A 17,136-nucleotide genomic window follows, 5' to 3' on the forward strand; every position below is an offset into this window, starting at 1 on the left:
AACATATGTTTTGGATGAAGGAGCTCCTGTATAGAGTAATTTTCCACGCTGAGATGTTGGTCTTCAGTGAGTGCAGCAAAATTGGGGGTTCTTTAAAGGCACACCCATTTATCTCTAGTCCTTTTCAGCATGAAGACCAGAAAAGCTCTCAACTCCATGCATGTCTATATCTCCTAAACCAGTTTCCTTTAGCTAACCAAGTGGTGTGTATGTTGGAACGAACACTTCTGGAACATCTTGTTACTTTTATAAAGTATGTTTTGACGTTTTAAAATGAATAAAACAGATTTTTATTAGGTGTAATGACAAGAAGAGATTGTTCCTTTGGGATTTTTTACGGAGGGATGGCCAAATTTTGCAGCCCACAGGACCGCTTTGGCAGCCTGCCAGGAGCTGGAGGGCAGCACCCAATTTGTATTAGTTAGTGATAAACGTTATTGCATGTGCATGTAGCCATAATATTTGCTTGCACTTAAACAGGCTCTTCCTTAACAGGTGCATGGAAATTGCTGCTGCTCTGAGTTTGGTTAATAAAAACCTACCATAGGTTGGTTTTGCCATCACTCACTGGTTACAGGGAGCTCATGGTCTGACCCTTTTGGGAGCTATTGTACCATGGCCTATGGAGGAGGTATCATTACAGGTGGGCTCTGGCAGGGGCACATGGAGGAGTCTGAGTGGCTTTTCTCGTCAATCCAAGAGGAGCAATGAGCAATTTCTTATCTCCACTTGGCAGTGGTTTATGTCAGGTGTTGCAGGGGTCCAGTCTGTCACCCTTCACTTTCAGCGTATGTAGGGCCATAAGAGTAAGATTATTTGGTTTGCAGTGCTATTGGTATGCTGGTGACACTGTACCTTGTCTGTTTCAGCAGATCCAGATGGTGTCTTTTTCAGTGTCTTGAAGTGACTGAGACTTCTGGGTAAGAGAGAGCTAGCTGAAGCACAGTATAGAGTAGAGGTGGTGTTAGCTGGTTGAAGGAATCGGAGGAGATAGTAGAGATTATATCTGTCCTTTGATTGAAGCCCCATCCCTCCAGTCAGTGTATAGGTCAATGGACGATAGAGGGACTGTAAATGCTGTAATTGGGCCTCTGTTTTTTTGCAGTACTGGCTCCTGCAGCTGCCTGTAATAATGATAAAAATCAAAACCAGAAGTTTTATTTATTACGTGAATAATGCAGTCACTGTTATGCAGAATTCAGTTTAAAGACTCTTTCTATGCCTCCTATCCTGCTACAGAAGCATCACTTTGTGATAAAATGTGAGCACTCCCATACCACAAAGTCAGAGGTGCTTGCTTCAGAATGTAGGTCCAGTATATCATATGCTTGCCTCTTGGCTACTTGGATCCATGACTTTGTCCACCTAGCCCTTATTCTGTGGAACTTCTTGCATCATATTGCTTGTTCAGAGACTTTCTCTGACCCCCATAGTCTTTGCGCAGGGCAAAACTCTCATTGAAAGGCTCCAGGTTCGGATCCCTTAAGTAGTTAACCGCCCCCATCCCATTTTGAACATGTTGTTAAAAAAATCCTAACTGTACCGCACATGGCTGCTTGTAAGGGGTGCCTTCATTTTGACCTATATAAGGATAAATACCTCACTCTGGGAGCCTTGTATGAGGCTAGCTTTTGCAAGGAAGCAGGTTGCTCAGCAGTAGCGAATGCTTATCCTGGATGCTGGTGATATAGCATATGAAATGCATCTGTGGTAGCACTACAGAGGCTGGAAGTATATACAACAATCCCTGCTGCTTTGTGTTCTCATGAACTCGGGCCCCACCCTTGACCTCTACAATAGATTTAATTGGCCAAGTGTCTGAAAGCAAGGCAGCTCCATTAGTTGCTACATTGTATAAATGTATTCAGAGTTTGGCAGTGGCATATTTATGTTCCCTTCTTTCCAATGCAGACTGCAAATGTGCACTTTGTTGAAACCAGTCTATTAATTTTTAAACTGCCTAGAGCTACAAATCGCTATGGGTGGCGCACATTTGTGGTTGCAGCCCAAAACAGCTGGAATAAGCTATCTATTCCATTGCAATAAGAAGAAACGTACTTGGATTTAAGAAGCTCTTAATCCCGTCCTTTCAACCTTGTCAGTGTAAAGTGGGCAGTTGGTTTCAGGTCAGTGTTGTCTGGTATCTTAGATTAAATGCCCTGAAAAAGTAAGACTATATATGATAGCTGTCTCTCTGGGATACTTACAGTAAGTACCTGCTTACCTATGGCCCCGTGCCTTACCAGGCAGGCAAGCACGTGGCCTATTAGTATACGTGGAGGGTTTGCTTGCACTGTACATACGTGATTCTTCGAAGAATGGTAAATAGGGACATGTAAGAACTGTTCCTTGGAATGAGATCACTTGAAATTCCATTCATTGATGGATTTTTAATGTAAGGAGTATGTATTTATGAAAGCAAGATGGTTTGTAGGTCATTACATTGGTTGATTTATGGTGCTGGATAGCTGGACTGTAAGCAGATCAAAATCAGTGCAGTTTAGAAGATCTTGCATCTTCCAGTATCACTAGTTATTTCCAGTTTGTTTGGATATATATATAATAAAGGATCAAAAGTGAACATTTATCTGAGGATTAGGCAGGTTTGCTGTAGGATGAGAAAACTAATGTATTGGGGGAGATTTTCAAAGGCTAATAGAAGTTAGGCGCATTAGAAATTTCCTTAGTATGTTTGGCAGAATTGCACAAATTTATGCTAATATCAGACAAATAGCAATAGATACTACCAATAACATCTAAGAACTACAGTAATGAGTGTGCTAGAAATACACAGAGCTGTGTGTGTGCACATGCGTAGATTTTGAAGCTTCTAAATTCACATGACACTTGTACTGTTTAATCTCTGTATATGTTTGGCAATATTCCTTTAGATGTAAATGTAATCCATCCCTTCCTCCCTTAACTAACCCACACACTTCTTGCAATTTAATAAACCATGTGCTTCTCAGCTGTGCATCTCCTACTGGGAGTAGCATCAGTGAACTGAGACTTACTGATTTGAAGAGAGAAACTGGCCAAAAAGGAGATAGCTACGAGAATCAGTCTCTGTCCCTCAGCAGCCTCACTTTCTCAGCGTGGGGTTTGTGGGGTTTGCGCTCATTCTTAAGATTATACTGGGAAGAAAAATATGCTATAGCACCCACCCCACCGCACGCCCCAGAACGGTCTGCAGTTGGATCTGCGCCCCAGTCCATGTGCATTACAGGAAGTTTGCCGTAGTTCGTTCAGCCCCTACTGAAGGGGGCCCTTGACGTAGGAATTTAAAATGATTCATTTGTTGGGCATTCAAGCCCTAGGCTTCAGCTTACAGCTCGCTAGTGTACTCTGCCAAACTGCTCTTTAATATGTAATGGTTCTTGAAGTCAGACGCTGTGTTCTGTCTTATCTCTCTTGGAACAAACCTGCTGCCTACCTAGATTTATTTCCCATTTCTGGTATTTTTATAATTCCACTACTATTGATATATGACTCTGTCTATCGACAGAAGGTATTATACAGATTCTGTGTAGTAGTTGTAAGTTCTTTGAGACAGGGACTGCACCTTCTAATGTGTCTGTATGACACCTACCTCAGTGGGTCTCCAGTCTTAACTGAGGCCTCTGAGTGCTAAAAAATTGGTTAGCTAATTCTAGTTAGCTGACCTAGCATCCACTTCCTTCTCTAACTTTCTCTGAGGTTCACGCTGATTCAAATCTTTTTCAAAGCCCGTTTTTCCTAGAGATGCACACTAGTCTCGCTATAGCATGTATGACTGCATAAACCACTTTACAGTACAGTGTCTGTTCACTTGACTAAGGACTGAACTGAGACCAAACAAACAGTGTCACTTGATTTCACTCTGTGATCTTTCAGCTTGGGTCTTAAACATTTTGCAGACTCCATTTTGCTCTAACTTTGTCCATGGCATTAGAGAGGCTGTGGCATCTGGCTTTATTCAGGACTTAACAACAGAGATGAAGGTTATTCATGTTCAATTTAGTTTTACTAGCTGGTGACAATCTCCTTTTACTCAACTCGGGTGCAGTACTTAAAGAACTACAGGTTCCCAGCATGCTGAGAATTCAGAGCACTTACATATGCTGTGTTTGGAATATATCTGCAGATTTGTATTTTCTACAGGCAACATACAGCTTTGCCAGTGGGCTCCTGAAAGCTCCAGGATTTTATGTGGAGACTAGTCTGTTTCCATCAACCTTTCATAATTCCATTATGGCCATCGAGTCTTTCATTTTTATTCCCACTTGCTCTGTACTTTCTGTTAACAAACAGCTAGGGAAAACCTTCAAAATTCTACTAGCCCCAGGAGAATTAAATACCATTCTTTTTTATTATTATTCACGAGAAGTAGAGTACATGAGCAGATTTGTGTCAGGGCTAGTCAATTTTGAAAGGCTGGATATGTTCAAGTGCTGCAAGCTCCTCCCTTCACGTACCCTCACTCTCTTCCGTCCCTGCCAGATGCTTGGAACGTCTCCCGCTCCATTGTACTCCCTGTCTTCAGATGACTTACTCCAGTATCAAGTCACGATGCCAAAGTTCGCTGTTTGTAAACACTGTTTAAAAAAAAGTAATGTATAAAATTGTCATAGTTTTGTGTCCTGCTTTGTCGAAAAGGAGTTGGGGCAGGAAGGACTTTTCACCGCAGTGGAAGCCAGCAGAACTTTGCGGGATGGATTGTGTACTTTTGTGGAAGAAAATTGATAATTAGATGGGAAAGCTGTAAAACAAACAGTTCCAAGGGGGGGAAAATGTCACACAAGTCAGCATCCTCTAATTGTTCCATTATTCCAAATGCCTTTTTCATGTCGGAAGGTTGCTTCTGAGGGATGGTGGATTTCTGAAGGTGGAGAAACAATTAGATTGGAAGATGCGATATGTTTCAATGGCCTTGCTCCTGAAAACGTCACTGTTGGCTGGGCTTTTCTGGTGGGCTGCGTGTCTCGTGCAAAACAAAAAAAGATGTTAAGTTCCCTTTTTTCGTTGATAGGAAAGAATGCATCTTCACCATTGATCCATCAACTGCCAGGGACCTTGATGATGCCTTGTCCTGCAAACAACTTCCTGATGGTATGACATGTATCTTACAAAATACTCTCCCAGTGTTTATTTTTAGCATTTGGCACACACATTCATGTTTAATTTTCCATGCAGATCTGTTCTTCTTAAATGTGAGTAGAGTATTAAAGAAGTTTTATTTTCTTCTTTTAATTGCCCTCAAAGCAGAACTCTTTAAACTGTATTCTTAACTCTTGGCATGGGTATATACGGAACCAACATGACTGTCATAATAAGAGATGTAACTTCATCTGAGTTGTATCTGTCTTCGGTCGTCGTGGGAGTTATATCTGCCTGCCTCATTTGGGTTTTAAGTTTTAGTAGAACTGCATGATCTGGGATACGCTGTACCTGGATAAAAGAACATGATACCTTTTTCAAGGTCCTTGTTGGCTGAAATTCCCTCTTGGTATTTAGTGCGGGAAAACTTGTAATACTTATATGAGCAGTTTGTACCTCTTGAACTTGCATTTCACTTTTGCCTTTTAAGTTTTGTGTTTTGCCTAGTCTCGACTTGAAACTATTATACGGTAGAACCTCAGAGTTGCGAGCACCAGAGTTACTAAGTGACCAGTCAACCACACACTTCATTTGGAACCGGAAGTAAACAATCAGGCAGCAGCAGAGATGGAAAAAAAAGAGAAAAGGAAATACAGTACAGTACTGTGTTAAATGTAAACTACTAAAAAAATAAAGGGAAAGCAGCATTTTTCTTCTGCATAGTAAAGTTTTGAAAGCTGTATTAAGTCAATGTTCAGTTGTAAACTTTTGAAAGAACAACCATCATGTCTTGTTCAGAGTTCCACACGTTTCAGAGTTACGTACAACCTCCATTCCCGAGGTGTTCGTAACTCTGAGGTTCTCCTGTACAGTAAACCTGCAGGACAAAACGTTCCATTTGCCAAATCCTGCGGATTTGAATTTTAGAGCTTTCCATTTGAATACCTGCACTGCCAGACAAGTAGTGGGTGGACTTGAGAGAGCTCTGTTTAATTCAGAAAAGCTTCCGTAGTGCATTTGATTTAGAAATATGGCATGATGATCACATTCATACTAATGCAGATAATAAAGTCTCTATATTGTTTCTTTGAGATCATCTGATGTGATCATCCTGTGATGATTCACAGTAACGAAGGTTAGAGACATGATTCCAAAAAAGGTTGTTGGCAGGTGTGTCTCCCACAAAGGTTTTTTGTTTGCTTTTGAGTAACACAGCCAATAAATTCTCCTGTCATTCAGACCCAGGTACAGTATATTATAACAGGGCAATAAAACAGAGATACATGATCACAGATGAAAGGAAATGTGAGGCCAGTAAAATTATTTTTAATTATATTGTATGCTAGCAGTTCTGAAGCAAAGTTAAATAACAATATTGTCTTACTACCAGTCTGCACAAAACACAAGCAGATTTTTTTAAAGAGTCTTCAAAAAGTCCAGACTCTCTTCTGTTAACGCTATTGCTTCATTGTCTTTTGAACCATCTGTACATTTATAGTGAAACTGCAAATTTCAGTCCATTCAGAACTAAAATGTGAAACTCTGAGCACTTTTGTATTGAGGCTGTATTGATCAGATTTGTAAGGATTTTAAAAGCAACTGCTCCATTGAGCCATTCAATGTAATAGCTCCTGGTTTACATGTTTGCATATTTCCCTCATCCATAAGATGTTCAGGAGAGGCATTTAAAGGGAATATCTACCTAGACTGGAATTTCTTCTTCTCAGGGAAAGTCCGCAGATCCATTCCAATGGGTCTTGTACCTGCTTGCAGCTCGGTACATGACCCATCAGTCACGTCAGGCTGGGAGTGGCCCTACTATTGAGGATGGATAAGGACTTGATTAAAGGGGATACTACAGTGGTTCAGACTTAGGACGGTTACTAGTGGAGTTCCTCAAGGATCGGTCTTGGAACCAGTCTTATTTAGATAGCTCTGCTTCCAGTGCAGCATGTCTGGTCTGGGCAGGCACAACAGCTGGCTACGCAGGAAACGGATGGGACCAGGAGAGTGGTGTTTACAGCCCAAGGTCTGTGAGTAGAGTAGGGGGGTGGGTCCCCTATCCATCAGTGGACCTATTTGCATCCAGGATCCAGTGAAATTACTGATGTCTTATTCCAGATGAAGAGAACAGTAGGCCACAGCTTCAGTCATGCTCTGTCTTCCATGGCCAAAAGCATGATTGTTTCTTTCGGTTCACAATGTTCTCCAGTACAATCACATTTTTAAAAAGTCAGAATCGAGGCAAGTGGCCTCACATTGTCCAAGGTGGTCCCAGTTCTTGTAGCCAATATAGGTGGCCACCACTGCTCAGTGCAGTGCCCAGAGAAATTAAATTTAGCTACATGATATTTAAGAGGGACCTATTAAATTAGGGGATTTAGATGTGTTTTTAACACATCTGTATTCCACAGGTGGCATCCTCAAGGGGCCGGGCTATAGGTAAGGCCTAGTGCTAAATCATGATCATGGGTATTTGCAGTCAAGGCAAAGGCAAACAACATATATATACTTGTATATATGCTTATTGTTATTGAAGGTCTTACAGTAAAGTCTTAATATGAGCCTAAATCAGACTCTAAAATCCAAGTGGTAGCTATTTCCAGCTCACCAGAGACACCAAGCAGGAGCCAGATTATCCTCTAATCAAGACATAAGCTTTCTAAGAGCTGCCTCGCTTTTCAACTGTACGTCAATGAGAGCTCCACTTTGGGAGCTAACTCTTGTACAGCGTGCTCAGACGAAGCACCCCTTTGATTCCTTGTCAGGAGTGCCCTGAGAATTTCTCTCTTTAAGGGATCTCATCCTGGTTGCAATTACTTGAGCAAGTGTCTTTTTCAGCTGTGCAAGTCTTATCCGGGAGCAGCAGAACTGTCTCTCACATGAGGGCAAAGTTTTGCTAAGAGTTAACGCCGCTTTTGTTCCAAAAATAAACCTGATTATAAGAAATTTTTTTTTCATCTTTTTTTGTCCATATGTGAAAAATTTTAAAAACACATCTGGCATATTCTTGCTGTCAGGAGAGCTCTAAAAATCACTATTGAATGCAGAACCCAATTCAGAAAATCTCTCTGGTGGTCTGTATCACCCATCATAAATAATAATTAAAAAAAAAAAAAAACACTTGCCAAGGCTTTGGTTATTGGATGGCTAAATTGATGCTTTCTAAGGCTAGAAGCCCTCTCTCCCCTTGAACATTTGGGTTAATTTATTCAGAGCCATGAAAGCTTCCCAGCCTGAAGGATCTTATGCAACATACAAAGGGAGACATAGGGTTGTAAGTTTCACAACTGAAACCTGCAGACTTGATTAGTTCCTGTCAGTGGAGGGAGACTTCTGTGTACTATGCTCACTCAGTAATTAATATATATGATTCATCTATTTCTGCGGGAGAGCCCACAGATCCATTACAATGAGAGATGCCCTCAGGGGAGGAGACAAAGAATGAATGAGGAGATTTTTGTAAATACATATTTACTGCAGAATCTCATGGCAAAATTAGGCAACAGTTGGGCGCTTTTCTAGGATGTATGTCAGGAAATGCACTAGTTCAGTTCTGGGATCATCTTATGTTGGAAGCTGCCTTTGATTAACTGTCATGCTCCTCATTAATGATACCAAGAAACATAGAGGTAAACATACTGTTCACCTCGATATATGTCTATTTTTAAAACAATCTGCCCCAATAGTTCTAAAGTTGTTACACAAATCATTTTATTTCCATACTGTACTTCGTTTAGATGGTCGACAACACTTACAGAGTAGGAGACAAATCTGAATTGCAGTTAGAGCTCTGTGAATGATGTAGAAAATGTTCAGTGAATAACTGAGTTCTTAAACAAATTCATTTTCTTTGTATTTGTAGTCTCTTTGCTGGCTGCCAGTAATCTCATTCACTAGGCTATGTGCAGAAAGCATCAATGTGTATCAGAACAATTAAGTTCAAGCAAATATTGCAGAATGTTCATGGAAAGCAAACTTTGAACTTACAGTCATCAAAATTGTCACCAGAAAAGAGGACCTAAGAATGATTTTCATCCAGTCATGGAACAGAAGCATACCATGTGACTAATATGTCCAGTAAAACTGCTCAAATTTCAAATATTCGCCGTGCTGTTTGTGGGAATTATATGTAGACATTATCGGGCAGATTTCCATGAACATATCACAGTCAGGTCAGTTGTACATGTTTGTTGGCTACTTGCTAGTGGAAACAGTTGATATTTGACAAATTTAAAGGCAAACAATTTCCTCCTCCGAAATTCCATGGACTGTGGTAGGAAATAATTAGCGGAAGAGTATCAGTATATTTTAGGGTATGCTGCTAGTGGGTTGTCTATTCTCTATGTGCATTTTGTGACTCCAATTTTGAAGTGATGTTGTTGACCATGTTTGCAGAGCTACTGTGTAACATCCCTACTAAAACCCACTAAATCACATTACCTACGTCATTTCACATGGTGATTGAAAACCACCTCAGGTCCAGTGGAACTTCTTCCCCTCTCCTCAGCTCCATGTTGTTTTACAAAATGTAGTTGTTGTTATTACTGAGAGAAAAATTCCTTAACTTAAGGCTGAATCAGAGCAGAATGTATTAAACGTATTGTCACCGTGGTTTCCCCTTGGTCTTCTCCCCATGACATTGGTGGGCTGTATTTTGGAGCAGGGGGTCCCACATAGACACATTCACCAGATCTCCTGGGTTTTATCTTTGTAACCTTTCCAAGTTCTGTCCGTCCCTTTCCATCCTCTCTGTGAACCTCTTTCCCAGGTCTGTCATCTCATCCCTTGACTTCCTCCTTTTTCGCCTTCCTGACACCGAAGCCTCCCATCTAGTGCCTGCCAGACTCAGATGTGTAATTGCAGCCGTACTCACCCCTCCGTAACACCCCTTCCCTGGCTCCCAATGGCCTCTCCAATCAAGCTTGTGTCACTTGTACTTGCCGTCACTGCCCTCCATATCTTCTTAGTCTCCCTTCTCCTGTCTTCTTTTGCCTCCCTTCATGCAGCTTTTTTTGGATGATCCATTCCTCATCCCCACTTCTGTGATGTCTTTTATCTTGTCCTCTATTCCTGGACTGCCCTTCTTCCTTACGAACTGTAGTGACTTATGGGTTGAATAAATCATTTAAAACCCCTTGTAACCCTCAATACATGTTCACTAACATCTTAAGTGGCCAGACGTTCATCTTGTCTTTCAGTCCTTGTTGTTTGCCTGTAACCTGCACTGCAAACTCTTTGGGACAGGAGCTTAGTTTTCATTTTGTGAAGTGTCTTGGCACTTCTGTACTGCTTTATAAGACCTAAATAATAATACTCTGGTCTCCCTTTTATCCAGCTTTGTCTCTCCTAGCTACTTGGTAGCTTTCGCTTAAATCTTCCCTGAGCTGGCAATACAATAATAGATCTTTCAACTACTCCATTTGGATCCTACAGCACACCAAGCAGCAACCTTCTTGGAGTAATGTGCTTAGAATAAACACTAAAATCCTGAATGGTGTTGGAACAAAAGTTATATTCTTTAAGTGTGGCACTTTCTTCCTTCCTTTTGGGAAAGGTGTTTAAGAGAAACAGACACCTGATGTGGAATGGAGAGAAAATGATGGAAACCACACATCAGTACGTGAGTCTAATGCAAAACAGCCATACATTGCAACTTACGTAGGAAAAGGTTTTTGCAGGAGTCAAATTAAAAAAAAAAAAATCCCACTTCGACATGTAAGCAGTGGGATTCTGGGGAACAGGCAAGCAGTTTTTCCTTGGGTATCTGATGTGATTAGTTAACACAACTCAATGTTACCAGCTGATTAACCCAGTGGTTTCTTGTTTGGGAACTGAACTCTGTTATTTCACTGGGAAAGTGAAAGAGACATGTTATAATGATTAGAAACAGGTACATTTCCCTGGGTTTCCATTGAGTGCTTGTGGTTGCAATATGCCGTGTATATTCAGGTCTGTCTCAAATACAGATGTCTACTGTGTGTGTTCCCGTGTAATGCTAGATAGATTGCACTTCTCATAGAGTATTTTACATACTTGTTGTTTTAAATGAAAATGTCGGTTGTTCCTACATTAGCAGGCATCACCTCTAATTTTTCACGGCTAGAGTGGAATGGAATCATGGAGAGCTAGATTGTGTCACCCTTCAAATCACTGAGACTCCCCAGGGTGTAAGGTACTGTTTGGTAGGAATAAGGGTATTGCAACCTGGGCCCAAATAAATGGTGGTTCAAGAGAAAATATACGGTTCCCAATACAGTAGAACCTCAGCGTTATGAACATCTCAGGAATGGCGGTTGTACGTGAGGCTGAAACGTGTATAACTCTGAACAAAACGTTACGGTGGTTCTTTCAGAAGTTTACTACTGAACATTGACTTACTACAGCTTTGAAACTTCACTATGCAGAAGAAAAATTCTGCTTTCAACCATCTTAATTTAAATGAAACAGGCACAGAAAGAGTTTCCTTACCGTATCAAATCTTTTTAAACGTCCCCTTTATTTTTTTTTAGTAGTTTACGTTTAACACAATACAGTACTGTATTTGCTCCCCCGGTCTCTGCTGCTGCCTGATTGTGTACTTCCGGTTCCAAAGGAGGTGTGTGGTCGACCGGTCAGTTTGTAACTCTGGTGTTCGTAACTCTGAGGTTCTACTGTACCTGGATAGTTTTGGTAGAGAAGCACAGGATGGAAGCTAATAGAGAATGGAAACACGGCCTGTTTTGGGGTAGCAGTTCTTAGACTCTAACTATAATTTTGTTGCTTGCATTTAGTTAAAAGCAAGTTTTCATGAAGATTAAGGGAAAGCTTAAATTGTTGAACATGTGCACGATTCACTACAAGAAATCCTTCTATAGACTGCATGACAACGTTGCATGGTGCTTTGGCTGTTTTAAAAAAGACTCTGTTTCTATTCCAGAAGGCTTAAAATTCTAATATGGACAATGTGAATTAGAGAGCATGCATACAGTACTTGCACTTGGTTACGCAAGCAGCAGCATAGCCATTTAATAATGGTCATTTTGTTTGTTCTTGCCATGAGAATGAGCTCTCCAATCAAAGTTACAACCTGGATCTGGGTAAATAACTTAATAAATTCAGGACATGGGACAAGTCCCAAAGATTTAGGGGTACAGACTTTCATGTACCAGTGGATCTTCTTATCCATTTATGGGTATGGGGTAAAAAATAAGTTTCAATTAAATAATCAAGAAAACACCAAAAAGCAAGTGTTGAAGTCTGTGCAGTTCAGGAGTCTAGTAATTGGATAAAGGGCCTCAGAGTGCTTTTTGTATACTCCTTTTGGAGACATCCTACCTGGGATTTCCATTCTTTGCAAAGGGCCTTGAAGACCAGATGCCTGAAGTGTCCATGAAGAAAAACTTCAAATCATCGGCAGCGCACAGGAAAATCTAGTGGAAATGGGGCTTTGTCAGTGAACAGATCGGAGCATCAGTACCTATTGTCATAAACTGGTTTAGAAGCAACCGATGCCCTAGTGACCAAAGGGCTCCTGCAATGCTGTGCTTGCCTGTGTCAGGAATGTGACATGGTATCACAGGCAGCTGGTTCAAAATTCAGCAGCAAGACTTGTCACAGAAGCTGAAAGTTCACAGGACATCCCCAGTGCTTCAAAGGTGTACACTGCTTTCCTGTTAAAGAACTGCACTTCATGCATTCTCCGTACCCCAGGAATGACTGCTGCTCATCGAGAGCTTTCCATCTGCCTCTCAGAACTTGCCCTTCAGAGCTGGGAAATGTTGTGGAATTCGTTCTTAGCGGAGATTTTAAATGTCAAGTCTGCCCCTAGTATTTAAATCTAAACTTAAATGATTTGGCTTAAGATTTTTGGCAAATAAAACCAGGGCTTTCTAATGCATTGTTTGTAAAGTGCCAGGAGAAGCCTTGTTATGAAGGTATACTACAAACTTAGTTTTGCAGTATAAAAGGTGGCTTTTAAACCCTATTATGGAGTGGTTTTAGAACATTGGATGTTTAATTTATTAGCTGCTGTAGACAAAGACCGTATGTGGTTGTATGACAGACCTTCTTACAGCATTTAATTTACTAATAGATGGAGTTAGTCTCCTCCTCATAATTCTAAAACTATTTGAAGAACTGGTGATACATCCACGGAAATTCTGGAAAATGTTCCACTTAGAAGCACTTTAGCTCCAATCTCATATTTCTGCTTTTCGTCTTCACTTGTTCTTTATTGCTAAGGCTGCGTCATGAGAACATCTACTTCTGTTTTTATCCCCACCTGAAGCCAATTGTAATCCTGTTTGTAAAACTGCAGTCACTTCCACGGTGCTCAATTGATGTCAGAGGGCTAAATAACCTCAGGGTTAGCGTAGAAGGACTCTAAAATGTAAGTACTTTTGTCATGCAAGTGATCTTAGAGATAAATAGAAGAGAGGTCGGGCTTTGCTGCAGAAATCCATGCTGGATTTGTGTGACTACACATGCCTTTTGTTGCTATGGTGTTATAAACGCCTTTATACCAGTGCAACTGCATCCACACTAAGGAACTGTTCCTGTTTTAACTTAATCAGTTTCTAAACTGCTATAGTTAAAGCGATACACAAGCTGTGTATAAATCAACCATTAGTGACCAATGCTGTGGATGCACAAGGAGGAAGGGAATATAGTTCTCACTCTTCGAGCAATATTGAAGTAACCGGAATAAAAAGGGGTACGAAAAAAGCCTTTTAATCACTGAAGTGAGCATAGATGAGTGTGAATGAACACAGTACACCCAAGGACCAGCTCTGTTGAATTACGAGGGACTGTTTTCATGCAGGCATTTTTCAGAGTAAACCAGCCCTGTAAGAGCAAAGCAAGCAGGAGTTATTCACAGATTGGTGTTCGGTGCCCTCACTAATCACACTGGTGATATTAAAAAAAATGTTAATTTATAGCTTATTTTTCTCCCTTTCTGTGCAATCCTCTTGGAACTTCCTGGTTCTCAGAAGAGATTCTTGAATGCATTGTTCCATGCATTGCTCATGTCATTGGCTGTCCTGATACATTCTCACATATTTTCAGAAAAACAGGAAGTATAAAGACTTTCAAAGTGGGAGAAAACAACATTTTAAGATTACACATCTTTCTTTGCTGGTTCCCTACCCATCCTTTGTTTGTCTTATCTATTTAGTTTTGTAAGCTCTTTGGGGCAGAGACTACCTGCTTGTTGCTAGCTCATAATTGTATTGTGCGTCTGGCAATATTTGTTCAAAGCCCCAGCTCCTGGATTTGTGTGACTAAGTGAGAATCTCAGTTTTTAGTTTTTTTAAATAAGTTTCTAGCCCTCATAGATGCAAAAAAAAAAAGGTTGAAAACATGAACCCTGAAGGCTATGATGCCAGAAAACAAAACTAACGTAAAATTATTTGTAAAAACCTTTTATTTTTAAGCAAATCTCATGATTTTGAAGGCTTGATTAATGAATTTTGAACGCTTGAGGTTGGAAATATTGCTCTCTCTCACTATGGGTATGTACAGTGCCTAGCAGATTTGGGACCCAGTCTCAGCTGAGGCCTCTTGATGTTACCGTAATACAATAATGAATAATTAATCATCTTGTAGAATTGTGGAGAGAAGCTCACGTGCCTTGAAAACTTCAGCAAGGCTATTACTGAAAGGAGAGGTCTCTTTATGGGATGGAAGCAGGAGAGTTGTACCTATCGTGGCAGGTGCTGGGGAGCCTTTCTAACTCTGATCTACGTTCGAGAGGTTTGGAATGGAACCTCCCCTGAAGCTGACACCTGCTGAGAAGCTTGTTGGCACATGGCACCACATCTGTATCTTTGCCATGTAGTGTTGTACACTATGCATGCGTAGTCAGTTCTTGTCTCTTTTCAGAGAAACTCCCTACCCCTCAGCTCTGCGGTTTCCAGAAATGAAGATATAGGAGATCTTTTTAGAAAGTAACTTTCAAGACGATGATTGTGTGAAAATGCTAACTTAGCTCCACACTTACTCATCCACTAACCCAAGACATGGGATTGTTTTTATTGCCAAAAGTTTTTCTTCAAGTTTTATGTCAAAGGAGCTGATAACAGGAGGGTTTAGTGAGAGAGGAAAAATATTAATGACTGAAAATATGTGTAGCTGTACTTCAGAAGGCTGGACCAGCATCATGTACCATTAAAAGGTTTAGAGTTTCTTGGTAAACAAGGCAATAGGTTCATGCCAAGTTGCAATGTGGTTTCAGAAACCAAAATGGCCACAGGGCATGCAAGTAAGGTTTAAGCATTTTCCTCTCATTATTTTAAAATAAATGAAATAAAACACATCTTTTGTTTGAACAATAGCTTTGCATTCTGGGGTAGAAAAGTGACCTCAGCTGACAAATAAAAGCTATTCCTTTTGTCTTTGAGCTTGAAAGCAGTCTAAATAAAAAGAACAGGAGTACTTGTGGCACCTTAGAGACTAACAAATTTATTAGAGCATAAGCTTTCATGGGCCACAGCCCACTTCATCGGATGCATAGAATGGAACATATAGTAAGAAGAGATATATATACACCTACAGAGAAGGTGGAAGTTGCCATGCAAACTGTAAGAGGCTAATTAATTAAGATGAGCTATTATCAGCAGGAGAAAAAAACTTTTGTAGTGATAATCAAGATGGCCCATTTAGACAGTTGACAAGAAGGTGTGAGGATACTTAACATAGGGAAATAGATTCAATACGTGTAATGACCCAGCCACTCCCAGTCTCTATTCAAACCCAAGTTAATGGTATCTAGTTTGCATATTAATTCAAACTCAGCAGTTTCTTGTTGGAGTCTGTTTTTGAAGCTTTTCTGTTGCAAAATTGCCACCCTTAAATCTTTTACTGAGTGGCCAGAGAGGTTGAAATGTTCTCCTACTGGTTTTTGTACGTTATGATTCCTGATGTCAGATTTTTGTCCATTTATTCTTTTGCGTAAAGACTGTCCGGTATGGCCAATGTACATGGCAGAGGGGCATTGCTGGCACAGGATGGCAGATATCACATTGGTAGATGTGCAGGTGAACAAGCCCCTGATGGAGTGGCTAATGTGATTAGGTCCTATGGATATATATGTGGACAGAGTTGGCATCGGGCTTTGTTGCAAGGATAGGTTCCTAGGTTAGTGGTTGTGGTGTGTGGTTGCTGGAGAGTATTTGCTTCAGGTTGGGGGGCTGTCTGTAAGTGAGGACTGGTCTGTCTCCCAAGAGCTGTGAGAGTGAGGGATCATTTTTCAGGATAGGTTGTAAATCTTTGATGATGCACTGGAGAAGTTTTAGTTGGGGGCTGAAGGTGACAGCTAGTGGTGTTCTGTTATTTTCTTTGTTGGGCCTGTCCTGTAGTAAGTGACTTCTGGGTACTCTTCTGTCTCTGTCAGTCTTGATAGAGATCTTGTAGGTGTTTGTCTCTGTCTGAGGGATTGGAGCAAATGCGGTAGTACAGCTTGGCTGTAGACAATGGATCGTGTGGTGTGTCCTGGATGGAAGCTGGAGGCATGTAGGTAAGTATATCGGTCAGTACATTTCCGGTATAGGGTGATGTTTATGTGACCATCGCTTATTAGCACCGTAGTGTCCAGGAATTAGATCTCTTGTGTGGACTGGTCCAGGCTGAGGTTGATGGTGGGATGGAAATTGTTGAAATCATGGTGGAATTCCTCAAGGGCTTCTTTTCCATGGGTCCAGATGATGAAGATGTCATCAATGTAGCGCAAGTAGAATAGGGGCTTTAGGGGACGAGAGCTACGGAAGCATTGTAGCCCGCAAAAGCTTATGCTCTAATAAATTTGTTAGTCTCTAAGGTGCCACAAGTACCTTTTTGCGGATACAGACTTAACACGGCTGCTACTCTGAAACCAGCCTAAATAACTTATTCTGTGGTGGGCAGTTTTTTACAACTGCTTTTCTTCCACCATATCTTCCAAGCCAGGCACTTGAGTGTGTATGAAACTTGGAGGTACCAGTGTAATCCTTGTTTGCTCTTCTTTGGTGACCATATGCTACCGTGATGGTCTTGCTGCTGCCTAAAGTAAGTAAATATGTCACCAGTCCTAACGCATCTTGT

General features: G+C 40.9%; 1 protein-coding gene across 3 annotated transcripts in view; it reads left to right on the forward strand.

Annotated features, from left to right (window-relative positions):
* DIS3L2 (DIS3 like 3'-5' exoribonuclease 2) overlaps positions 1 to 17,136 on the forward strand; it is a 270,593-nt gene that overhangs the window by 127,110 nt on the left and 126,347 nt on the right. For all 3 annotated transcript variants that reach the window (XM_074963408.1, XM_074963406.1, XM_074963407.1), the window contains one exon: positions 5,009 to 5,088. In XM_074963408.1, coding sequence (XP_074819509.1) covers positions 5,009 to 5,088 — 80 coding nt within the window. The remainder of the gene's footprint in view (positions 1 to 5,008; positions 5,089 to 17,136) is intronic.

This window comes from Natator depressus, chromosome 9 (assembly GCF_965152275.1).
Source record: "Natator depressus isolate rNatDep1 chromosome 9, rNatDep2.hap1, whole genome shotgun sequence".
Lineage (NCBI taxonomy): Eukaryota > Metazoa > Chordata > Testudines > Cheloniidae > Natator > Natator depressus.